This window comes from Vanacampus margaritifer, chromosome 8, assembly GCF_051991255.1.
Source record: "Vanacampus margaritifer isolate UIUO_Vmar chromosome 8, RoL_Vmar_1.0, whole genome shotgun sequence".
Lineage (NCBI taxonomy): Eukaryota > Metazoa > Chordata > Actinopteri > Syngnathiformes > Syngnathidae > Vanacampus > Vanacampus margaritifer.
The window spans coordinates 12,811,692-12,838,858 of record NC_135439.1 but is presented as its reverse complement, the minus strand read 5'-3'; the positions used below and the strand labels follow the sequence as shown (position 1 = coordinate 12,838,858).

Here is a 27,167-nt window from a genome sequence, read left to right as displayed (position 1 = left end):
AAACTCAGTCTCTCATCCGCTCCCTCAAACGTTCTATCCATTCTCTCAGGCTGTCAATCTCTTGTCACACCTCGGCCTCTGCTCCTATTTTTTATGCATTACGCGAAAACACATCACAAGAAGATGGGAGCAAATGCCTCCATTTGCTTGTGATGGGGTGTGAAAACAGCAGGCTGGTAAAAAAAAAAAAAGGCAGGAGAGAGCAACATAACCCCTGCCTCCCGATTCAAACACCCCAAGAAAATGCACCGCTCCGACTGCTCTCATTGGCTGAGGCCGCAGCCAATCACAGCTTGGGAGTGCAAGGTGCCTTTAGGTTTTACCCAAACCCCAAATATGTGTGTGTGAGAGAGAGAGGGAGAGGGAGAGGGAGGGAGAGAGAGAGAGAGAGAGAGGGAGGGAGAGAGAGAGAGAGAGAGAGAGAGAGAGAGAGTTAGTGCAGAGGTTCCTCTAGTGAAGCTTCACCTCAGCTCTTTTCGCTGTTGTTCCTGACTGAACGTCTCGTGAAGACATTTATTTTCGCGTCTGGCATCCAGTAGAATCTGCGTGCAGGAGCGACGCGCTTCTCCTCAAGCTACGACGCGAATCGAGATCACAGGCGCAAAAAGCAGCAGGAGAGGAGCGACGACAGCGGGATGCAAAGTCAAGCTTGTGATGTCGGAGGCTTCTTACGCATTGATGCTGACTTTTGAGAGAGGCGCGCTCGAGCTTTAGCACACTTGGCAGGAGACGAGATCAGGACGACGTGGTGGACGGGAAGAAGTTCACTGTGGAAGGATTCAGGATGATCTTAGGTGAGAAATGAATGATGTTTATGTTATCAAAGTTGTTTGGGGTACATTGTGCAACTTTGATGCATGTAGTCAGTCACAGACGAGTAAACAAAGAAACAGCTGCGTTTTTCTTCATAATTGGCGCATTTGACAATTTTGTTATCATGATCAGCTTTACGGAATTTTCTTGGCAGGTCAATGAGTATGTTAAGGTTAGAAAAGACGTACATTTACACATTATTACATTTCATGTGACAGTTGAAATGATCGGTCATCTCAATTTACTGCTTAGTTTCCATAAGTTATGAACACAAAAGGCATCCTTAGCCAGCAACATTTAATTTGAAATGCATTTAGTCAGTGTTCAATTCTTTTGATAGGTCTGACTTTTTTTCATGGCTCATTCATAATATGAAAGGACAGCACATAAGTACAAAGAATAATGTCAACTTTTTATTTTATTTATTTATTTTAATCAAATTTGAGTAAGGAGAATTGATTAAAAAGAATAATTGGTTTTACCATAGCACATTTAGCAGGTCTTTTGTTTTGTTTAGTTTTTTTTAACAGAGCCGCCATCTTGCAGCGCCATTTTTCTACAGTAGCCCTGAATGCACAAATACAGTAGATAATGTTTGTTGTCTGTCAAGCAATGCTTCTGTCAACATTTGATATAGTGATATCAAAGTGCGCACTGATTGCTGATGTGATCATGCAAGGACAATGTTACATTATGACAATGTTTGAAGGTCATCTTCATTTCCTCTCCTTGTTCATAAAGGGAGGGGTGAGAGAGCAACATACAATTTCACCACTAGGCCCCCTCAAATGTACTTGAATGAAAGATGTTTTTTTTGTTGTGGTCTATTTTGTTAGGTGACAACGTGACAGTTGCGAAGAGCAGAGTTCACATCCATCATTTTCTTTATTACTGTGCGTATTAATTCTTATATGTGAGGTGACACATTTATGTTGGTTTTGATCATTTGAAGAGTCATAAAATAGTAATTGGATAAATTGCAATGACAGTGTTGTCTCTGTAGATTATGCGAGTGAATATTTTATTAAATCTATTTTAGCTTTCACGCGCAAACCCCCTGTGCTAGAACAAGCATAATCAGATTTTGTCTCGAAACACACTCACATGTTGTTATCAGTCACAATCACATCAGCATATTTTCTCTGCCCAGACACCATTTGAACACCGGAGAGCAAAGATTCACACATTCTAAACATGTGCTAAATATGACTCATCTCCCTTGGTGCAGAGCAGCATTTGGTGACTATTCCGTGTGTTTTTTTTTTTGTGTTTTTTTTAATGAATATTTCACATCCTGAGGTTTGCGGTCGTTACTTATTTAAAATAAAGGACCAAAGCTTTTTTTTTTACTCTCACGCAGACCTTCCTCGCATTGTGTGTGTGTGTGTGTGAGTGTCCTGCCACTCATCAATGCCTCCTAAAAGAATCAGAGAGGTATGTTGCCTTTGATAAACAACATGACCTTTAAATCGAGGCAACTCATTGATGATGACCAATATTGACGCATTCCCACAGACTGACTGGGTCTAGCAGAAGTTTGATTGAATTGGGAAAAATGAGCATCACAAAAGTAGCACATTTCTTAAAGCAACAAGTAAAACAAAAGATTTTAAATCATTGCACGAGGAGAATAGCATCTCCATCATTGCCTTGACAACCCTGCTAGCTACATCAGTGGGCCATAATATTAGTGGATCAGCCTGGATACCATTTTGTTCAGTGTAATGTTATTGTTCACAGTTCTGTGCATTTTGTTTGTTCAGCTTCATGTTTTCACAATAAAACACTGGAAAGGGAAAGATGAGGAAAAAATTAATAAGTATAGCACGAGAGGCCAAGGGTGCAGAGTTTTGTCAGGAATGTTAATGTTGTATTATAATTGTGTAGCCTATATTAAAACATTTTTACAAAAGTAATCAGGGTTATTTCAGCTTGAGGTGGCGTGTGTAACGAATGCTGTGTATTATTAGTTTTGGAGCTTTTTTATTATGTTGAATTAAAAGTCAGTGGGCTAATTAAGTGCTTCTTTTTCTTTACCTTTTATGCCTATAACGTTTACAATCATCAGTCACTTATGGAGGACTTTGTATTATTAGAGTATTTAGTTTTAAACCTTCTAAATAAACAGTAGATCACAACGAGCATTAGATCATGGCAACAAACTCAACCAATCTTACTTCACAACAAACAGAAGTTGAAAAAAAGATATCTTTAAAAAAAAAAAGATGCTTCAATCTGTTTATTGCCACTGCCAGTTGTTGTTTACTGTCAAATTAAACATTTACAATAATAATTAAACACAGAGTATTTAAAACAACCACACAACTTTGTATTAAGAATCTCCGCTAGCTTAATGCTAACACACAATGCAAAACACCTTTGACGGGCTAACAAATAGCATTGATTGTACACATAACCAAAGGTATATTTTCTTTATCCTTTAAAATGACTAACATTTGGCCAGTGAAAATAAGCCAGTTGATTTATATTTCTTGAACCAGTTAAAATGTCTGCTAAGGCACAGACAAAGGCTTTTGCTGAGCCAGAAGTCTGGTGACCATATATATAATAATAAAGACTCCGGCACAAAGGCAGAAATGTGTAGATCTGTCATTTGCTGGTTTCAAGGTTGCCAAATAAGGCCTGAGGGTCACGAGCCTGGCGCCTACCCGTCATTATCTTTGTGTGTTGCTTCAAGACCATGCGATTGCACCGAACCACACAGCCTCTCAAAATATAACCTGTAATTATTGCTCCCCTAGAAAATGACATCCTACTTCTATATTGTCTGTCACCTGAACATCCATCCTTTGTCTCCTCCCTTTAAAAAAAAAGTGGGATGCACCTGCTAGCTCCATTGTTATCAACGTATGTTGACTCCTCTGCGTAGGTTTTTCCTTGGGTTCCTTGCACGCTCAGGTTGCATTGCTCTGCGGGCCCTATTAGTCAAGGTCCAGCAGGTGTGTAAATGCTCAAATAAAAGGATAATAATAATGTGGAGTGGCAAGGCTGCGGCTCGTGTTGACACAATGGGATTTCTTAATGACCTTCACTGTGGTTTCATGCCGTGCGCTCGTCTGTTGGCCTCAAACTGCGCAAAACGGTGACCTCAGTATAATGAAAATAGACTCAGCAACCAGGTGTGGGATGTTCCAACAGCTCCCTGAAGGACCAAGTCATTTAAAGAGCTGCTCAGAAGCTTCCCTGAAAAGAGTGATCGTATGCTTTAATTCTCCTGGTTGGTGGTAACGCACAATTATCTGTCTTACGTCATTGCAAAATAAGGCCTTTGTGGATGTATCCCCGGTTTCTGCTTGAGAGTCTTACAATGCATATTTTCATATTTGAGAGATGTTTTCCCTTTGTCTTAATTTGTTCATGTTTCATCTAAAAAGGGTGGACTCTTTGTTACTGGAACTGGCGTGCAATTCTAGGCGGCAAGGCTTGGTCTGTATAATTTTAAACGAAACAAAACGGTACATCCACGTCAAACAGTCTTCCCTGTTTTCATAGCTGCTAAGTAAACCGTTGAGGGAATGCTAAGAGCTGCAACTTGGCTAGCTGGCACAGCTAATCACTGTTCTTCCATGGTGTGAATCCGCTCCTTTAAGTCACAAATCCCTCCATAGCGGCGAATATGCTACACTTGCCACAAATATCGCAACGAGAAATAGCTAAGCATGCGACACGGTGAACGAGAGGAGAGCAGGAGGAGATGGAGCAGCCCTGCTAACCGCTAAGCTAACGTTAAATGTATTGTAATGAAACATCAAAATAAATGCTTAGGGGGTCAGTAAACCTTTGAAAGAGGTCTGGCTTCAGCAAAGCATTAACAACTATGAACAGCAAATTAGCAGGTAAATTAATACTGTAGTGCTGGCGAATAAGCTACACTTGTGACAAATAGCTAAGCATGCGGCACACTGAGCAAGAAGAGAGAAGACCTGCTACTTTGCTAATTGCTAAGCTAACGTAAAATGTAGAGTCGTGGAACATCAAAATAAGGGCACACTTTTAACAGAGGTCTGGCTGGAGTTGCATTACAGTGAAAATGAACTAACTATGAACAGCAAATTATCTGTTTAATTAGTGGCTAGAGAGGAAATAATATATAAACGGTTACACAGTCCACACACATCCAAAACCCCAGCAATGAATCTTACTGCATATGTCAGTCAGGACGAGGAGCCTATAAGGTCAAAAGTTTATTAGTGTTTTAGGTATTTGTGTTCATTTGCACTATTTGTGTTGCATTTTAAGTTTAAGTTTTGAGATTTGCAAATTTCCCTTTAGAAAGACTTCCGTTATAATTGTTACACTTATGTTTATAGATAGAAACTGTTATTGTGAAGTGATAAAATCTACACTGTGATGTGAATTTTAGGTCAAGTTACCTCTAGATGCCCCAAAATGTTAGCAAAGCGCTGCTTTTCCCGTAAACGGGGCTTTGACCTGATTACAAAAACAAAAAATAGGTGAGTTTGTTGGCAAATAACAGAGGAAAGGTTCCAAGAAAAATCTGTAGACGCTTTCTGAACTAAGACCTTGTGAAATGTGCGCAGTTTCTCGCAAGCTCCATAATGGCAGCTTTGTGTGACTTTTAAAGGCATTTTTAATGCGCTGGGCTAATGTGCCGGTTTCGGTCGTTTTACACTATGTTTATATGTTCCAAGTATTGGATATATTGCTACAGAGCTCAGGATATTTAAATGTGACAAAACATACCCATCCAATGAGGAGAGATGAAAAAATAATCCAAAATTTCTCATGCGCATGTGACATTTTGCATGTGACAGCCAAAAGTTAAGCCTCGGAGGCAGGTACTGTTTCGCTAATAAGTGGAAGTCGCTTGATAATAACATGGAACTGTTAACCAACGTGTGCCACATTCTACTGCAACCGCCAGTGATGTTTCTCCTGTACATTAACCTGCAGGTTACACGGCTCTTTACATCCCCTGTTCACCTTGAACTCACCTTAAAGCATGCGGCTTCTCCCATCCCCCCCCTCAGCAACCTCAGATGCATTCCCTCACTTCCCCTTTCTTAGTCCAGTGCTTTTTCTTTCCCTTTCTTTTTTTCCACTCGTGCTCGATCGACTCCACCCCCCCCTCGGCTGCTATTATTCCTCCACAAGCTCATCTCCTTGCTAATCAGGGGATGTTTGCCACTGTGGTAATCCGACAAATGTTAAAATGGCAATTTTCATGTTTGTCTGTGAAAATTTGGACTAGAGCAATTTGACAGCACACTTGCATAATCATAATTCATGTGAATGGGGAAAATAAAAACAAGTGTTTGGTAATTGCAAAAAACGGTGAGATTTCAGAGATTTCGCTGACGCACACACATTCACTCTCTCGGTGAAAGGACTTATGGGAGTTGTGTGGCAGGCAGCATTTAAGGCCAGCCACCAGGGCGCAGAACATCTATCATTAAAACAAAGTGCAAACCTAAATCAAGCCGCGCTGTCCAGATCTCACACACACCGACGCGACATTCATCAGGACCGAGCCCAGAAGTTACACAGCAGTGGTTTGTGTGCTTTGTGGTCGGTCCCATGCTTAGGGTAAAAAAGCGCTCGTATGACTTTGGGGGTAAGCTGAGCTGCAGTAAATTGGATTTCATGCTTAGCAATTCATAGAACAGCAGAGTCACGCTGCAGTCGCAGGAAAGTTTACAGTGTTTATTTAGAGGTTACGTAGTGTGCAAGCGTGGAACTGCTGATGTGCAGTAAACATTTTGCAGTACGCGTTTTTGTTTTTGTTTGAATGTATTTGTAAGTGCATTCCGAAGTACTTGTAAATGCATTCGAACGTACTAGCAAATACGTTCAAACATACTTTTTACTTTGTTTTAACGTCCTTGAAAATACATTTTAATTTACCTGAAAATAAGTGCAGCGCTCTTGTTCTGTTTGTTTCTTAACAATGTCCATGGGTCAATGTAACCCGTTCATCAACAAATATCACATAACGAAATGCAATGTTTTAATATTTAAAAAGCGAAAATTAAAAAAACAAAGGTCAGCAGACAAAGTTGAACCTAAGTTTTTTTTTTCTAAACGTGCTTGCAAATATGATACATTCGAACGTACTTGTTGGATAAATGCTTAAAATTTTGTTGTGTTTTTTTCTTCACCCTAATGCCACGGGGTATGCACATGTACAAGTCAATTAGAAAACAGAAATCATGCACTGCAGACATAATGATAAATATATAATAATGATAATGATAAAAATACAAATAACGATGTTTACTTCATTTTGAACGTATTGGTATAATGTAGGCCAAATACTGCAAAAAATCCTTTTTTTTTTTTAATTTGCGTATGCGCAAGTCAATACCCTGTGCCATTGTGGTAAAAAAATTACCAAATGGAAATCATGCACTGCAGGCATAATAATAAATTATAAAAAAAATTGCAAATAAACAAGGTCTGCGTATTGGTATAATGCCGCAGTATAATGCTAAAAAATAAATAAAAAATCAATCACATTAGCAGGTTAAAACATTGTGGCATTATGAGAAAAATTAAAAAAAAAAAAGTTTTTAGCATTTAGCCTACACGTACATTCGAAAGTATATGCAAGTATGTTCAAACGTATTTGAAAATATGTTGAAACGTATTTGCCTGTCAAAAATATGTATTTATTTATTTAATGAATTTATTTATTTAGATTTGTAACCTTTTTTTTTTCAAACAAAGTTGATCCCGTTGAAATTAAAAATCTCTTTTTCAAGAGAGACCCGGCCAAGACAGGCAGCATAAAAAAGTGAGACCAATTAAAATTCATTCAAATGATCTGCCAGCAGGAGAGCTAAATGATGCTCATAAATGATCACCTGCACTTTACGGCGTTATTTACCACCAAATCAACTGGAGAATGTGTGATGCCGCCGCATAAACTGCGGGGGAAAATAAACACAAGCAGAGTGGGTCAAGACAGCCCTGCAGGCACCACATTGGATGCTCTGTATACACCAGCGTTGTCAGGGGAGGATTCTGGAGGTATCTGTGCACAGCAGCCCATTTAGATGCAGATGTGAGGCGCCTGACATTCTGTGCCGAGCTAAGAAGGAAAGATGGCTGCATTTCTTTTTCTTTTTCTTTTTTTTGCCAACGGTCCCTCCCACTCCCTGTCTTGGTGCCACCATGAAGCAGAGTGATGCAGTCAGCCAGGGAACCCTGAGAGGCGGCACCATCGTGGCTGACATTGACATTACCTCTGTGATTATTAAAGCTAAATTGGCCAAATGAATTGCCAATTTGAGACACAGCACGTTGGCGTGCACGTGCCTGCGCGCGCACGCCGCGCTTTGTGGTGATAAGCTGCTGGCCCGTGGTTGTCATTTTTTTCCCGCCTTTATTCCCCCGCATTCCGCCTGCATCTCTTCATTTCAGGCCGGCTCTCACAAATCCACCCCGAAATTCAATAAGCTATTACATGGGCATTGATCTTTTTCACAGCTAAACATTTGCATGAGAAAACAAAAGGCAGTTGCGGTGAGGGTCTGGGAGAGGCGAGTCGTTCCCTTTTTCTGAGCGGAGGGCCAATGGATGGCGAGGTCTGGATTTATAGAGTTTGACAGCACTTGAACACTTTAACTCTCCTCTCAATGTGTCCAATCAATGCCAGTCGTCCTATGTGCTCGCGCCGCATTCACTTATCTGATGTCATTGTAAATCACTCAGGAAGAGCGTATAGGTCGCGGAAGACAAGCTGGCAAAGGATGTGACTCTAGCTGGAAATACATGACTCTATTGTGACATGATGCAACTTTAATGAAGGAACGGCAGAAATGATTTGACTTTTAAACTGTAATGTGGCGTAAAATGAGCAGCGGGAGCACGCTTCGCTAGGCAGAGAGCACTGCAAAAAGTGAAATCTTAAGTAAGCTACAAATTCAGAAATGTAACCTAAATGTACCTAAATACTTATTACTTAATTATCTTGTTTGATCAAGCAGTTTTGGCATTGAGTGTTAACAGCCAGTTTTAAGGACTGTGAGGATTAAAACAAGCATTTCCCACACTTTAAGATGACAACTAACCAACATCTAAGACCCTGAACTGGGGTTTCTTGAGTTTTCTTATTTTAAGATTTTGCATAATCTAGTGATAAGATAAATGAAAAAAAGTACTGAAAACGATATGGTTCATTTTGTTATATTCACTAAGCTAATTTTTCAGTTTTTCAGTACCAGCTTAGTGGTCTAGTGGTAAAGCGCCTACCCTCAGACTTGAAGGTTGTGGGTTCAATTCCTGACTATATCATGACAAAGAAAATGGGACCTCTTACCTCCCTGCTTGACACTCAGGCTAAGTAAGTTATTTGAGTATAAAAAAAAAATACTCATGTAGTTTAAGAAAATAATTCTGTTTATTACAGCTTGAAAAAAGTCAACATTACTTGTTTTTAGTCTGAAAATACTATTTTCAAGACCGCAATGATTGATATGGGCCTTGTATTATTATTATTTTTTTTTAAATAAATCTTACAGGTAAATTTAAGTAAAATTTTCTTGTTCTGTTGGCAGATAATTTGTCTTATTTGAAGTAATAATTTTCTTATTTTACTATATTGTTTTCTTAAATTTTCTACAGTCCTTTTTTGCAGCGAGGAAATATTACACCTCCTGCTTAAATCCATACGTCTTGAGATGTCCTTCTTTTATTTGCATTGTTAACCAAGCATTTAATTACATCACAGAAGGTTTCCAGCCCGCTTTGATTGTTTTTAATCCAAGATGCTGTAAACAGCATGCAGATTATTTGTCACGGTTGGCTGGGGTTTTGGACCCAAGTGTGGGAGGGGCAGAGCGAGGAGGCCGAGGTAAAGTCCAAAACAAAAGGGTTTTATTAATTAAACAAAAACAACGTGCCGACAAAAAACAACAAAGTCCTAAATCAAAACAAACTCGAGTGGCATGACGAGGAACTAGCAAGACGTGGGAGAAACGACAAAACTTGGAAACGACAATGGACCAACCCGGACTGGACAAACACAACAGACTAAATACACAAACACAAATAAGAGACACTTGGGGAACACAATAGGCTGAGGGCACCGATTGGTTACACTGGAAAGGGAAGAAACACAGGTGGACGTGATCAGACATAACGAGACAAGGGGAGAAATCAGGAACACATGACAAACACCAACCACATACAAAAACAACAAACATACCAACAAAATCCAACCCCTACAAAACTGAAACATAACATTATTATACATTATACCCATTCAAAACTGAATCCTCCCATAGCTCAACCCCCACTCTTCTCATCCGCCTTCAACGACACGCCCCCCGCTCTGTGATTGGCTGGAGGGGTAAACATAGACTTTCCGCCCACAAACGTCCCTCTCATGGCAAAACACAACAAAATGGCAGAATACAGGCTGGGGTGATGGTGGATGATGACAAAATCACCACCACACACTAACAGAAGCCCAGAGGTGTTGATTGAGAAGGATTACATGTGTATATACCCAGTGTTTAAGAAGTGTTTATTTTTGAGTGAAAACTAAAAATCTCCCCCTTACGGTAACCTTGAATTCTAGCCTTATTGTTCATTATCGCTATTATGTCTCTCTTTTTGTGAACATTCATTATCGTTTGTTATATTAAATGGTATTTTACATTGTTACTAAATATACAAAAGTGCCCTGACTTCTTTGATTAGAAAATAAGGAGGACTTGAGCGATTTCCCTGTTTGCCATCCAAAAATTATTTGTACTTAGCCTTCCCAATCAGTGAAAGAAACATGTCTGGCTCACCAAAATAGCACAACACTGAACCAATTCCTCAGCGGGGGGGTAAGCAGTCATCACAAAGCAGTAGCAATAAAAGGACGAGGACTGCATTACATTCAAATTGTTTCTTGTGCTGTCAGATTGGACCCTGAGCATGTTGCAGGTTTCTCCCACCAAAGATCTCGACGGTGGGAATAGCATGCAAAATAATGGCGGGGGGGATAAAGACGAGCCGCGCAAGTGAGAAAGTACGGACGCAGGCAAGCAGAATAAGAGACCATGAAATGAGGACAGAAAACAACGCCTGGCGTCGGAATGGATCGGCAGAGAAAGTGAGAGGAGGCAGATATCTGCAGCACCCCAGTTGTGAGGCTTAAGGAGCTTAGGCCTCTCCCTGCACATCACACAAGAGTCCTTAAGTACAGGCATCCAGTGTGGCTGAGCTGCAAGTGAGAGGAAAGTGAGCAAGAGGCGTCGTGGGAGGAGAGGTGCAGACGGGAAGTGCATTTCAATTCAACGCAAGTTTGGATTCCAAAACTAATCATTCGAAATTCATATTTCGTTTGTCTTTGTTTTAGTGAAAGCCTAACCTAACCAAAACATTTGTATTCGGAATGGGTGATACAGACACCAGTTATTGATATCGGGCCGATACCTGGTTTTATGTCACAGTATCGGCACTCGCGGGGCCGTTTTATGATCAGGAACATAAGACACACATGTCTGACAGATGCCGTTTAATAGTTGAATTATTTATTTAAATGAATTTTATTGTGTGCTTGGTACAGAATATATATTCATGAACAAAATGGGAAAACGATAGTAAAACATTGCCATAATTTCATGCGATTTTATGGAAAAATGCCATATTGGGATACATGGGTCTTTAAATAGGTAAAGATATATATTAAATACATTTCATATATCAAAAGTATTAATGGTATCGGTACTTGATATCGGTGACTACCCAAGAGTTGAGTACTCATAGTAGAATCGGTCTGGGGGAAAAAAGTCCTTAACTTGTATAATTTATCTGTTTGGATCTCGTCAAAAATAATCAATCACAATCGCAATATTGGGGGGTTGCAATTAGATTATTTTTTCAAATAGTTCGTATACTGAATCTTAATTTTAGCAAGACATTTTGCACCATATTTGCTTTCTGCAAGTCCTCTAAGCTTTAACGCTGTTCAGATGAAAATTCTCAACTAATCTTCTGAAATAACAGAATAATTTGATTTTAGTTGAACAAGAAGAAAAAATATATAAAATACAAGAAGTAGAATAAAAATACAACAACAACAAAATAACTACAAAAACAAGAAAAATTTGACAAAGCGCACCTCTATATACCGATATATGAGACCAAGATTAAGCTATCCTTTGTGTCTTGGTTTCCTTTTCAGTTCAAGTTGTAATTATTCGACTTTCAAAGATTACCGGTCTAAGTCAGAGGAAGAATTGTATTGATTTTAGAGGATATGTGATCCAAGATACTGCAAGTCGCTGGGGTCAAAGGTAATTCTGGTAGCGGGTGAGAATAATCTATTGGAGCACGTCTTTTTATTCATCTCAAATTGTCTTTGTGTACAGGAAGTGTAAACCGAGCGGGGCCGGTCCCTGCCTTCCTCAGGAGCCCCGCCGCCTTCCCGCCGTCCCCCCTGGACATGAAGCCCTTCCTACAATTCCCCCTGGAGTCGCCCCACCCTGCAACTCTGGGTCTCTTCCCTAACTTTAATACAGTAAGTGCTCCGGGTCATGTCAATATATGCTGAATAAACAGAATCTGAGATGATCACAAGGTGCTTGGTATAGTGTGGATTTTTGTCACCAGAAAGACATACCGAGGATTTACACATTTTTCCGCAAAGTGGCAGCTATTTACATTTTTATTTAACAGCGACACTCATTTAAAAAATAAAAAAGCTTAGGTTAGTGTTCTACAGCGCGAAAATGACTTAGAGCTAATCAATTGTATAAGAGGCCCAAGTTCTCGCACAGTCAGCATTTCCTGGTTTTCATTTCCAGATTGAGTTTCATGTGAAGGTCGGCGTGGCCACACACATGCACACAACATCGTCTCGGTCATCTGGATGCGCTCGGGCGAAATGACCCTTGTGTGAGTTTATGATTCATCCGGCGTTATTGAGGACATGGAGTGTGGCCACGCATGTCATAAGACCTTCATAAATCACTTTCCATCTTATTATGAATAATCAGTCAATGGATTGCCTACATATTGTTCTTGAATATACAACCAAAAAATCAGATATAATCAAATGCTTGATATCATTACGTCTCGCAATTGTGATCAAATGTGTTTTATTTAATCAAATAATGTTTAAAATCGCAACCTTTCCTTGAATATGGAATACAATATAATTTAGATTAAACACTTTTTAAATGACCCTAAGAACTTGTCATTGGCGGCATTTTAACACTCCTCCTGATTGACGTATGATTTAGCGTACCGTAATTCATTTCTGGGTGGGTCTAGCTAGTAGATTTTCTTGTTGGATGTTCTCCACTCTAACGCGGTTCCAGCCAGACATATGTGAAATTCCAGAGTGTCCCGTGCTTTCATGTGCTATGGGAAAAAATGGACCTTATACCACTTGGGAACTCGTAATTACCAGTTATGTTAATGTATTTTTGTTGTAGTAGTAAAAATAAAAAAATAAACAATTTACATGCACATGGCAGTTGACGTCGTCTTTGCTTGTCAAACCGAACAATTACATCAAATAATGAGTTGTAAAGAACAAGACATTGAATTGTGTACGCTATGTAATTGTGTAGATTCTAAAACAAACTGCTAGCAGATGATAATGCCTTTAAGTGTAAATATGTTTTACGATTTACGAATTATTTGGCGCTCTCCGCCATGTTGAGAGTTGAAAAGTTCTCACAGCTCAGGAACTCGGATATCAAAATCAATTTTAAACTCAACATGTGGTATTTACTATAATTTCGATACCACATGAAGGCAGCATTAAACGCGCTAGCCGAGTCAATCTGAGGTTAGCTTAGCAATTAGCAAGGCTTCTCCATCTTTTCTTGTCATCCCTTCATGAGAATGATATTTGTCACAAATGTATCTTATTAGCCGCCACGGAGGCGATGATTATTGGATTACTGGAGCGATTCTGCAATGTGATTAGCCACAGCAGTAGTCGGCAAAAGCTCGTTGCTAGCTAGCTGCGGCGTTAGTAGCACAGAGCTTCCCTTGACTTCCAACTACCCGTGAGGTGATGTGAACCCAGTGAAGCTTTTTGGGACCGTCTCTGTGGATTCGAAAATCTTCCAAATGTTTGATTCTGAGTTTTGCTGTTTTGATTAGGCCCAAAATGTAAATGTTGTTTCGCTTATTTCAAGCCTTGTGCCATTGGGATCTGTATGATGAATTACTTTTGATTTAGTCATTGAGAACTTACTGAAATTCAAACAATTATGAATTGAACATTGAAATGGGAGCAGAGGTGCCTTGAATTGGCTCAATTATTCAGATTACTCACATTGATTACTCATTCAGCTTGTTGACTGACACACACTCTCTTACACAAACTGAAAAGGAGAAGGACAGGAAGAGAGGAGGAAAAAAAAGCCAAAAATAAACAGAGAACATGAATATGCCAGCAATGCATTCCAACAGGATTCAGGTTTTTCAGACCAATACAATTTCCTCGGGTGTCTGCAGCTGTGGAGCGTAAACGGTCTTTCATTTTGACTGCATGCGTCCAGCAGATGATAGGCTGAGTAAAACCACAGAGAACTTTTGGTGGTGGCTGAGGGCAACACCCGCACTGTCTGTGAGTTTCTGAATTCCAACAGGAAGCACCAGCGACCTCATATCTCATAAAGTGTGAGCTCCAACAATAAGCTCGACTCATTTTTGGTTCTGACCTTTTTTGTTGTTGTATTTTGCATTTAGTGTGATGAATTGGTTCAACCCACAGTCAACTGTATGTTACTTATTTTTTATTATTTTTTCCTGGAGAGCTCAGTATTGTTCATTCGGTAATTTTACCGATTTGACATGTCATCATCATTGCTCTTTTTTTTAAATTAAAAAAAAAATAAAATTGTATGTGGGTGAGTATGTGTATGTGCGTGTGTTACTTATAAATACCAGAATTTAATTTCCAAGTATACAATCTTAGTTAATTCCCCCCCCAAAAAAAAAAAAACATTACAAGCAACTCTTTCTACAGTAACACACTGTAGATTTTCTATCTAATCTATGTAAGACATTATAGACTGTAGTGTCTTTTTTGGGACGAAGAGAGTCTGTAATTAGGCCCCTCAAGACACGATGTGAATTAAAGCATTTGAACCGCACCCAGGAAGTGAGGCCCAAACAAACAACAGCTGCTGAGAAAGAGCCCAACCCCCGTTTGTCCACATCAATCACCTCTCCCCAAATTCACGCTTGTTTACATCGCTTTTTTTAGCAGCTCACCTGCAACCCCTGAGCTCATGCTGTGTTGTTGAATCTATCATGTGACCTTTGTGCTTACCCTCCTCAGATGGACCCAGTCCAGAAGGCCGTAATGACGCACACCTTCGGGCATCCCATGGTGAGGACAAAGCGACCCATCATCTCCTGCAATGTCTGTCAAATTCGCTTCAACTCGGAGGTATGAAATTTGACATGGCGCTTCGCACCCAAGTCATGAATGTCCTTTTAAAGTTCAGCAGTTGGACTCAACATGTGCACATGTGATACTCTACATTTAATGAGTGTGAAGGTTTCACAGATGATCATCTACTATCAGGTGATACTGACGTTTGCTTTGTGTTTAATATATTTTTTTATGACCTTGACTTGTTAACAATTTTTTTTTTTTTACCACCTAGTAATAAACGGCTCAAGCAACATCAGATGACGCCTGCTATTCGCGAGCACCCGCAAATATTGAAAATCTGCGTATAATTGGTGCCCATTTTAAATGCATTGAAAATATATTCTTGAAAATTAAACCACCAATAAGTATTTTCCTTGAAAACCAGGAGCTCCCCCTAAAAACAAAATAACTAGCAAAAAAATACATTAATAAAAAAAATAAAAAATACATTATTAAATTAAATACAAAAATATATTTTTAAAAATCTGAAAAAAAAATATGAATTTGTGGCTACTGAACCGCGGGTATGCGAAACATTATATTAAATCAGAAATAAATAATTATAAAGAAAAACTAAATTAATTATGATTAGAGCTCAGTCTCCGCATCCAAAATCCACATTTGCTATTTGCCTAATGTAAGCAGCGAATGCCAAATCATCTTGAATAGGTTGTACTTTTGCCACAAAAAAAACACGTCGTAGTCCAAAAAAAAGAAAAATCCAATTTGATCAATATCATAAATGGTAAATGGAATGCACTTATAAAGCGCTTTATCTCCACCATATTTTGTCTGAAGTGCTTTTACAAGCCTCAAATTCACTTTTTCAAAAACCTATCTGAGTGTGCCAAGACTGTATGTGTCCAAGGTGTTTTCCTTTTTTTGTTTGAAGTAACTTTAACCTTTGGGATGCCTTGCTGTACACTGGCCAATGGCGGAACCAAGCCTGTTTTTTCATTTATTGGTAAGGTTTTGAATCCACTGTGATCTATCGTTATAAATTTCCCATAATTGTTTTCTACCTCACCTTCACATGTGATGTGATTTTTGCTTTCATATTTGCATTTTTTTTTCTTTGAGAATGTGTAAATAAACTAAAATTAACCTGTGAGGGTTCATCTCAACATTCGACATCGGAGTTTGCAAACTATTTTCTCGCTAGGACGGCATTCCCAGAGTGTCGTTGTTAAAGAGCGAGCTTCACTCGTGACACGACAATATGCTATTGTCTACCTGTTTAACTCATTCACTGCCATTGACGGGTAGAGATGTCAAAAATTCATTTGAACTATTTCTATTAATTTTTCACTTTTTCAACTTTTGTTAATAAGAGTATGAAAACATAAAAAAATATTTTTTTATTGTACATTTAGAACAGATATATAATTTGTGATTAATCGTGACTTAATTATTGAAGTCATGTGATCAATTACAATTTTAATTTTCGCCTGACGCGATTTAAAAAAGAAAAGAAAAGATCATTAAAAATTAGGGAGCGTCAGGCGATAAATTTTTGTTAATTGTAAATAAACGCATGACTTCACTAGTTAACTCATGACTAATTACATTTTTTATATCTGTTCTAAATGTACAGTAAAAAAAATTCTAGGTTTTCACACTCTTGTTAACAAAAGTGGAAAAAAATGTTAAACTAATAGAAATAGTTCAAAGGAATTTTTGACGTCTATAACCGTCAATGGCAGTGAATGAGTTAATATGCTGTACATCCAATTGTTTCTAGTCAAATGAATGAGGCTAATCACTCTGAGTCCGGGCTGATTTGCTTGGTCATCATAGCTCAGCATTAGCTAGCAAGTGTCAGGGTACAGGAGACTATTAGATTTACTCTGATGAGAATTTAATGGAAAGAGTGTGAAACAGGACACAAGGCCAAGAAGGAAAGTGAACAGCAGCACGTCTTTAAAGTTACATTAAAGCTGATTAGGCTTTTTTTGACAGATGGTGCACTGCCAGCTTGAAGCAACGCATCTAAAGTGAAAAAAAAAAAAAAAGATTTAAAGGGAAGGAATGTAATGTTCCCGTTAAGAGGACAAAGTTGCAACTTCACCAGTTCAAAATGATAAGTCAAAAATCATGTCTCACCAAACAGTTCGGGTCACTTCTTTTCAGGGTTTACTTCTGTTTGTTTATGTCATGGAAAGAGTGGTGCTAAACACAATGCAGTTATTATCACCAATAATAACAGGAAAGATAAAAAAATTGTTGTTTTTTTTTAAAGTTTCTGAATGCTGTTCATTGCTGTCCTTTATCGCGCATGTTGTTTTGCATGTATTAGTTCATTAGTGTCCATAGCTTACACCAATATATTATCACACCCACATACCATGTGATTGAAAAACAAGTATATACCTAATGTTACTTGTTTTTCAAGTGAGCTGAATTTCTCGATGGAGATGAGGTTTTAACGTGAGCATCCGAGAAGACGATTTATATGTTGTCTGTTTGACATTTACAGTGAGAGAGCTCTTGTACATCTGTCTCTGGGCAAACCACTTTAAGAAATAAACCTTGTAAGATAAATGTTTTTTTCAAACTGTGTGCATTTAAGTAACGGCTGGTTTGAAGGTATTAGTGTCCTTACAAGGATTATCATTAAAAAGGTGGTCGTGCGTGGTTGAGTAATTCCGGCGAATGCCAGGAGAAAATGGTCACAAGTGATTGTTATTCCCAGTCCGGACCGACTTCAACATCAAATCTTAGGGCATGTTTACATGAAAAAAAAATCTAGTAAAAATATGAAAAATGGCATACTTGAAAATCTACCTTTGAAAAACTTTCACGCAGATCTATAAAATGATCTCGGAACAAAAAAGTCAAAACGACATGACAGTTAAAGGATACAAACTCTCACTAAAACCCTCTTACAGTCTGTCACTGGAACCACAATCCAAAACATAAATAGCATTCCAGCAAAACTTTGATATACCGTACAAGCAGAGCCTGAAATATAAATACGTAGTGACAATTGGGTGCTAAATACTTGTCCTCTAAATGCAGCAGTGTATAAAGGACACGGGCAGAGGAGTCATCTGAAACCTGTGTAACACTGCCCTGTTCTCCGTGAGGGGCCACTTAATTATATCCCCCTCTTATGTTCTCACATGGTCCACAAGTGCAATAGATGTGAGAATGTGGAGCATTTTGTTCACGACAGTATGACTGCATTCACATACCATAGACATAGTCAGGGCTCTATTTTCGTGCCCAGTGAAAGTCTAGTGAAAGGAGCGGTCTGAATCCACGCAGAGGCAGGCTAGACTGGGTTATGGTATTTTCGCAGATATATGCATCCAGGGTTAATATAGTTTTGGAATTTTCATTTTAGTTAGTTTTTATTTCATTTTCAGTTTAGTTTTTTTTAAATGTAGTTAGTTTTAATTAGTTTTCAGGGTGTTCTGTTAGTTTTTATTAGTTTTAGTTATTTAAAAAAAAAATGCTTACTTTTAGTTAGTTTCAGTATTAGTTTTCTTTTATTTTTTTTAATGTCTATTAATTGTGCACAGAGGTGGCAGATCCAGGTCCAGAAAGTAAAACCCTGCCACAGTTTGGCTTTAGCCATTGATGCTAGCTAGTTAGCCAAACTGTGACAGGGTTTTTACTTTCTAGACCTGGATTTGCCGCCTCCGCTCATGCGCAATATTTGATAAACACCATGGTAAAATGAGAAAAGCATTTCGTTGTCGCCTCGGAGCGACGTCATCTGAAGGTGCTTCTCTATTGGCTGCTGCTAGATGACGTCACCTCTGTGAGACACTTTCAAATGTCCTCATTCCAGTGAAATAAATATACTTAAAATCACATTTAAAATCATCCCCAAAGGCTCATTCGTTAAATTAATTACCAAAGACTTTTCGCTATAATTATATAGTTAGTTTTAGTTAGTTTTGTAAACATAGAATGTAGTTTTTGTTTTTTTAAAAGCATTTTCGTTTATTTTTTATTTTGTTTTTAGTTTTAGTTTTTTCGTTAACCAAAATAACCTTGGTGTGAACAGAGCCAACTTGATTCGCCGGCAATCAAAGCGGCTCCTCTCACTCAATTTAAAATTTGAAAGTGAGAGTCGCAGTCCTTGACATGGCAGAAAAAGAAATGGATTTGCTCGAGTCCACGCACGGCAGTGTCATACCCATGAATAGCAGCATGGCAACATTTCTAAAAATGACAGTCAAAAATACTCAGTCTGGCCACATCAACTTGAGTACAATTCATTTTTTATGGAGTATTTTAGAGGGGCGCTCATTTCATGTTTTTTTTTTTTATTATTTCACAAAGATGGCGGCCATTTGTAATGTTACTACTAAATGAAATACGATGACATCAACCACACACGTCAGAAAATGGTTACACTACCTGCGCCAATTCCTAGACTTGGTTCCAGCATTTGTAAAGCATAGTCTAATTTAAACCACCAAATTGCCAGGTGCGCCGGTCGCATGACAAAGAAAAAGTTTTCGATACTCAAGAACGCCCACCATGACGCAGAGCGGTCTGCTAAATTCCCGAACAGGCAAAATGAGGCTCACGCTGGCACAAAAATCAAGATATGGCAGTTGTTACACTCAAGCGCAAGATGCTCTCATACACGTCAAGCCTCTGTCATGCGGTTGTCCAATCGCCCGCCACCTGTTTGCCGTGTACGATTGGTCACACTGCACCTCTACTCTTCAGAACTTCCCAGAGTAACTGGAGAGGATGGGAACTTTGTGAAAACGCTTTAATAATGAATGAATAATCTGCTCGGAGTAGAGTTTCTGCAGGTGGAAGGTGGACAAACAGTGACACGTTTTTCAATTGTTCCCACAGCTGCTTTTGCATTAGACCTCCACCATTTCTTGTTTACGCCTGAGGGAAGCCGTTGTTAAAAAGAAGTCGAAGTAGAAGTGACTAAGTGATTGATGTGACCACTCCGAATAAAGTGCCTCTCACGGCTCCCCTCTTGCGCTACATGTTGTAATTATAACGTTGCCAATTCATCTCAGGCCGCAGAGGACATATTAGCCTGCCAGTGTTGAGCACAGTCCTGCTGCAAGGCTGACGTCACGCCATGCTGCATTAGCCGTCGTCACCACTGCAGAACCACAGCGGGCACACGCCGCACACCGTTCCGTCCCGAATGTTTGTTCCCCCTTCGCCTTCCTTGTCGACAAGTTCGTTCCCAGCCCGTTTTCTGCTGGCGTTTATAATGTTTCTCTTTCATCCTCCGCGGGGTTGACTGTATCATCTGTCGCCTTCTCGCCAGCTCCCCCCCCCCCCCACATGCCTGTCGCTGCTGCCTGTACCCTGATTTGTCTGAGACCAGCTCGCTCCATTTTCTGTGCCTTTGTCACTGTATAGATAAAACATCAAAGCATATCCTGCTTAGAGAGAAAAGGATTTCAGGGACGTTCGCTTGCTCCTATTTTCTCCCCTTTTCAAATCCCATCCATGCCTCCTCAATCATCCTAATCCCCTTCCATATAAGGGTTGTCATTCGTTTACTCATCTTACTCTTCTGCACTTCATTCATATTTTATCATGATTCACTTTGCCCCTTCACCTCAATGATCTGACAGCTTGATCTATGTCTTCGTGGTTAGCTAGTGCATCCTCGCGCCAATCCCCGAAGACTGTCCAGATTCTACGTTTGATTAATGGCCGACATTCATTGATTTTTTAGGACTTGAAGGTCACAGAGAGTGAAAGTCTCCGAACTCATTCACAAAGAAAACAGCTAGGAAAATAAGAGTTGCTCTCTTCTAGCGGTTGTTGGTGGGCTAGTAAAGCATCATTCCCCTGCGGCCACAGGGTTGAGTTACACAGGCGGCGAGCTATGCATGCCACTCTTTCATCACCAATCAGGATGAGTGCTATATGGGTAACTATCATCACCAGCTAATTAATACATGAGGTTTACAGAGGCATCTTGAACACGACCCAGTGGTCCATCAAGCCCCAACCGTGCATCCATTGGGAGCCTTATGGGCTTCCTCTGACTTGTTTTTGACATCATCTTGAATGAACTAATCTTGTGTTTATAGTATTGCGGTCACAACATTAGCAACAATAACACCATGTAATGTGATCCAATACAAGAGTATCTATTATTCTGCCTTGAGTACTTTGAAAAACCTGAATCTGTATTGAACCTTGCTGCACATTATTATTTTATTTTTTTTTTACAGCTTTCAGATAGCTAAAAGCTCTTGCTAAGCTAGCTAGAAAGCTACTTATCTTTACAGCTAGCTTTCTACTAGGTCTTTATGGATAGTGCAGCTGTATTTTGTGATGCGTCTAAAGGCTGTATTTTTATTTTTTTTATTTTTTTTGAGAGCTCAGTATTGTTCATTCGGTAATCTTACCGATTTGACATGTCATCATCATTGCTCTATTTTTTTTTTTTTGTATAAAAAGGCTGTATTTGCGCATTCTATCACTAGGGATGCACTGATATCACTTCTTTCTTTTCTTTTTTTTAGACAGAATACATTACATTTGAGTACTAGCTTGCCATGACATTTCCAAATTCACATTTTAACCAAATATTGTTCAAAAAGTTAAAGCTATAACTTTTATTAAACAGTCTTGACACAAAATTGTATTTAACTGAAATGCCTTATAACGCAAGGCATGTCAGCTATGTGATGTCTCAGTCTGAACACTAGGGGACACTAAAAGAGAACATACAGTAGAAAGAAATAAGAGACAAAGAAGAATGTAGAGACTGACAGATATACAATGTCATGTAACGTCTGGAATAAAATCCAATTGATTGTCATTGCACATGTCACGAGTACAAAGCAATGAAATTTACTTAATTACAACCCGTTCAAGAAAAATAAAAAAACAATGACCAAAATAGCGCCCAGATTTCACCGATAAAAAGAAAAGAAAAATATAAAGAAGAGGGAGCAGGGAGAAGAACAGTCCCATCTATGCTCCTGTAAGGGAAGAGAAGAGAATATGAGAAAAATATGACTGTTTATGAATTAAGATTAAGACTACTAGTAGTCCTAAAATCATATCTCTCTCACGCACACTAAGAGAGATAAAAGTTCCTCCTGCACTATTTCACATTTAAACCAGAAAGTCGTCCAACAACATTGGAAATAGTGGAAGTTTAATGATTTATTCTTAGAAATTCCAATAAAATAATTTTTAAGTGTGCCTAATGGCCATGTCAAAGTAAAGCAAACTCTTCAGGCCATTTAACTAGAATGTTTTTTTCATTTTTTATATGACTGGCTCTCTGACTCACTTTTCTGTCAGCAGCCAGATTAGGAGTGAAGATGATGGAAGTGAAACGAACATCCTCACAAATCTCCACATCAAATTGTGTTTTCTTCCAGAGTCAGGCAGAGGCTCACTATAAGGGCAACCGACACGCTCGCAGGGTTAAGGGCATTGAGACGTCCAAGTCAGGTCGTCTTCAGGATGGCGACAAGCAGCACCCTCCCCCCACCACTTCACCCTCACCGTCAGGCCCCTCACCACCATCCAACCTGGATCCTGATCCGGATAAGCAGGGTGAGCCTCACCTGTGACATGTGATGATTTGTACAGATACAGACACAAAATTTGCCACAAAACGAACCAGATGCTCAACACATCTGCTGTGATGCTTTTTCATATTGTCCTGCTGTTATGCAGTAGTCAGTACACTGAGCCAGATCTTGCTAACGTGTTACCACCCTGGTGTGGACAGACCTTTGGGCATGTCCTGGCAGCAAAACACTGTCTCATTATTTTCACACTTTTATATAAAGTCCTCACGTGTTAAAGAGGCTTTTATATGGCTGCTTACTAACCTGAAATTTAATTTGCTGTTTATAGACGACACACAATCCTGCCCCAACTCTGAGTCACCTTTGCCCCCGAGCCACCTCTCAACACCTTCAGTGAGCTCAGCGGAAGCAGAGTGTCCCTTCTCGGAGACCGCCGGTGCACCTGTTCCATCCTCCCCCTCGCCGGCCGCCGGTGTCAGCACGCCACCTGCAGACTCAGGGGAGGCGGTCCTTTCTGACACCCTGTCTCCAGCTCCCAGCCCTCCCTCTGGCGGGTCCGAAGAAGAGAAAGCCAAAAAGCTTCTCTACTGCTCCTCATGCAAAGTTGCAGTTAATTCCCTCTCACAACTGGAGGCCCACAACAAAGGTAAGTCGTACATGTGAGAAATATGCAATGTTGGAACCGCATTGGATTCATGTCTGCTTAGAACATGTAGAAAAAGTAATAAAGCAGGACCACTACTGCCACTCAGTGGTATAAAAGAGATATTGCAAATCATTCCTTTTTACTTTTTAATCGCCCTAGGTACAAAACACAAAACAATTCTGGAGGCACGAAGTGGACTGGGGCCCATTAAAGCCTACCCACGTCTGGGTCTGAAGGGCAGCCCCGAGCAGGGCGGGGAGCTGTCGTCTGACCCCAACGCTCAGGAACGAACCTTCCACTGTGAGATCTGCAATGTCAGAGTCAACTCTGAGCTGCAGCTTAAACAGGTGAGACTTATTTATTTATTTTTATATTTGAATAGCAATTGATTAATTCATAAATTTGGGGTAAATCAATACAATTTGAAATGTTTTTAAAAATTGACATTTACATTTAATTAATTAATTAATTTTATAAAAATGAAAAAAATTAAATGTATTTATTTATTTTTGTCATTCTTTGTTGTTGTTTTTTAAAGAATAGGAAAAATACAAGCACAGAGAAAAGCAATTCAAATCTATTTTCTGGCTTTCTTCATTTTGCAGCATATTTCCAGCCGGAGGCATCGAGATGGAGTTGCGGGGAAACCCAATCCTTTACTTAGTCGTCACAAGAAGCGTGCAGACTTCATGGTATACCATTCACCTTTACTTCACCATATGGACAAAAGTTTTGAGCCACGCTTTATAAACAATTACTGTAATTCATCATTCACTTGGCTAGACGAGTAAGTAGACATTTAAGATTTGACATGCATAACCCTGACTTCAACCCAATCGAACACCTTTGGATGAACTACAACATAACAGACAGAAATTCACACTGATACACTCTATCATGTTGTAGAAAGTTGTCCCAGAATACATTTTTACATTCTGTACTTTTGTCTATATGTGTTTTATTCGCCATCTCAACAAGTCACGTGCCATTTTCCTTGTCTCTCCCAAAGGAACTTCCCAAAAATCTGGGGGCGGGACTTTTACCAAATCCTCTGGCTGTTGCGGCAGCCATGGCCGCTGCGGCGTCCTCAAATCAGCTGGCACTGCGACCTCACGGACCGCCAACCCACCCTCACCCTCTCCCTCACCACCCTCACCACCACCTGCTACAGGGTCCGCCCCTCAGCCTGCTGAGGCCCGCCCCGGGGCCCATTCGCACTACGCACGGGCCAATTCTCTTCGCTCCATACTGATAGCGTGAGCACGAGGAGGAGTCAGGCAGAAGCACACTGTGAAGCGGAGAGCCGAACCCAGGCGGTGTTTCATTCGAGTCGAACTTGTGACTGACGCTTAGTTGCAGACTGCTGCTGCTGTTATGCTAACAGGGAGAACCACAAGTAGCGGACGACTCGTTTTAAAGGGACAGCGTACGTTTTCATCTTTCCCACTTCCGCTAATGCCAACTAGTCACCCGGTCGGTCATGACCCTGCAAAGACGACAAAGTGGACTATTAAAAGGACTTCCACTTTGCAGCCGTCTTAACCGCCGTGTTTCAAACCCTACCTCTTAAGTGATTCGAACCTTCTCCACATCCGATGCATCCATTTCATAAGAGAAAGAGAGAGAAAAAAAAAAAGAAGAAACCCGCTGGGTTCTATATTGTGGTCTCCTCTGATGTTAGCTGTTAGCGATCACTGTGTAATGGGTCCCCCACTTTTTTGTGGTCAATGAATTTGTGTTGCTGCTGGAGTCTTCTGCAACATTTCTCTGTACTGTATGTCTAGATCTTCCCAGCTGGCTTAGGGGGTCTGTACTTACCTCTGTGGGACACAAACAGAGGGTAAAAGAGGAACAGAATATACAATACGTCTTAACGAAGATAGTCAACGAAGCACCTTAACCATGTCAATGGGTTGGCAAAGTTGTAGGTGTGGTGAAGAAGTACTATGCAGCTATCAGTGTTTATATTTGTGGTCTGATTAGATGTTGGGGAAAAGGAAAAAAAAAGTTAAAAGAACATCAGGGAAGACTAGGCAAGTATCTTTAGGTTTAGGTCTACATACATGTTAATTGTCAGATAAAACCCCAGATTTGATTCCCCAGATTTTCCCCTGTAACATGCAAAAAAAAAAAAAAAAAATGTGACTAGGCACTGGGGTAAACGTCTGCATGTAAGTGATTTCAAATGCTTTAATTTCCGTTTCACGGCACAAAACAGAAAAGTTTCAGTATCTCAGAGAAAGACTTTCAACACTGTGAGCACAGCAGGACAATGATCGAGTAATATAGTAGCAGCTATTTGCAATATGAGCATATGCAGCTCACAAACATACACAAATAAAATGCAAAATATGATAATAATAATAATATGCATATTATAAAAACAATGTGTTCTAATATATAAAAATACACCAGCATTATGTTATACATATATGAGAAACACAAGCACACATACACATGAGTAGAAAAAACATCCTTTTAGATAGCTTTGCAGGTGTGCGGTAGGAAAAAGCAAAGGTTTGTTTGCTCTGCTTCGTGACCCGACACAACTTGGAAGAATCCCGACGAAAACTGTCACGGCAGCATGTCACACACTTGTGGGAAACTTCAGCAAACAGAAACTAGCAATATTTTCTGCTCAATTTTTTATGTGAAATGCAAGAAGCGCAATAAAAAAATAATAATAATTGTGTCAAAAGATATATTCAATGTTTTTAGAAGTGATGTGTAGAAACATTGCTGTAAATGTATTTAAAAAATGACAAATGGAAAATGCGGGGGGATTCCAAATTGTTGAATTCTAATAGAATTGTACCCAAAATCATTAAACTCAGTTTATGATTTTACTACAAGTGGAGAGACTTTTTATTTGAATCTGTGTTTCCACAGTTGGTATTTTGTTATATTTTAATGTTAGGAGATTGGACAACATCACTGAATAGGGTTTCAAAACTCGGCTAGAATAGTAAACATAATTGAGCAAACAGTTTTGCAGTCTTGGATTTCATTGTCAATACTTGGTGAATGGACCATATTGGATCTCTCAACTTGACATACATTTCTGCAAGTTATTTTAGTTACAACACATCTTTGCCTTGACACCAATAAAACGGTCATGAGAGGCAGAGCTTCACTTGCACGTGACGAGTAAAACAAAAAATAATCCAGCCTCACCCCTTTTAGGTATGTGCTTTATGTTGATTTTATTTTTTATTCCAAAATGTCATTCAATAAAATTACTGAATTTTCTTGGGATAGGCAGATTGTTTTTTTTTAAATAATATAGTCAATTTTATATCACAATAACTAGACCACTGTATAGATATTTAATATATATATATACATATATATATATATATATATGCAACACTTTAATTGCGTACCTCACTTTATTTTGATGTGACATTAAACAGATCTATATCAAATGAGAAATGCATCCAATAGTGTTAATAATTATCAAATGTAAACAAAAGAGACAGAGTGGCCTACATGTTTTTGCACACATGTAGATTTCAATCTATACATGGTGCATTATAAATGGTTTCAGACAAAAATTGATAAAAAATATATATATTTTTTTAAACATCTACTGCAATGTAATTTTGAGGACATTTATTGTACAAAACTCAGGACTGCATAGTAAAAATAAATCACATTAGTGATATTGATATTAAACTTGTACGTCATTCCCCCAGAATATTATGATTTTCCATTTTTAAGAATCTGATGGTTTTCCAGCATTACTTTATAATTTTCTCTCAAAAAGCCTGCTATTTTGCTTGTCAAAGTTGGATACATACTGCTTTAACACGGTTCCAGCCAG

General features: G+C 39.2%; 1 protein-coding gene across 2 annotated transcripts; it reads left to right on the top strand.

The window, feature by feature from the left end:
• The first annotated feature begins 406 nt into the window (after positions 1 to 406).
• On the top strand, positions 407 to 26,190 carry LOC144057031 (zinc finger protein 385A-like). Of its 2 annotated transcripts, none has more exons than XM_077574246.1 (8): positions 407 to 794; positions 12,165 to 12,313; positions 15,098 to 15,208; positions 22,543 to 22,720; positions 23,027 to 23,344; positions 23,504 to 23,691; positions 23,950 to 24,036; positions 24,354 to 26,190. In XM_077574246.1, exons 1-8 carry the CDS (start codon positions 785 to 787, stop codon positions 24,594 to 24,596), a joined length of 1,284 nt encoding a protein of 427 aa, XP_077430372.1. In that variant the 5' UTR covers positions 407 to 784; the 3' UTR covers positions 24,597 to 26,190. The 2 variants fall into 2 exon arrangements, with proteins under 2 accessions (XP_077430372.1, XP_077430373.1); XM_077574247.1 differs by lacking the exon at positions 407 to 794 and adding an exon at positions 10,858 to 12,089.
• The last annotated feature ends 977 nt before the right edge of the window (positions 26,191 to 27,167 follow it).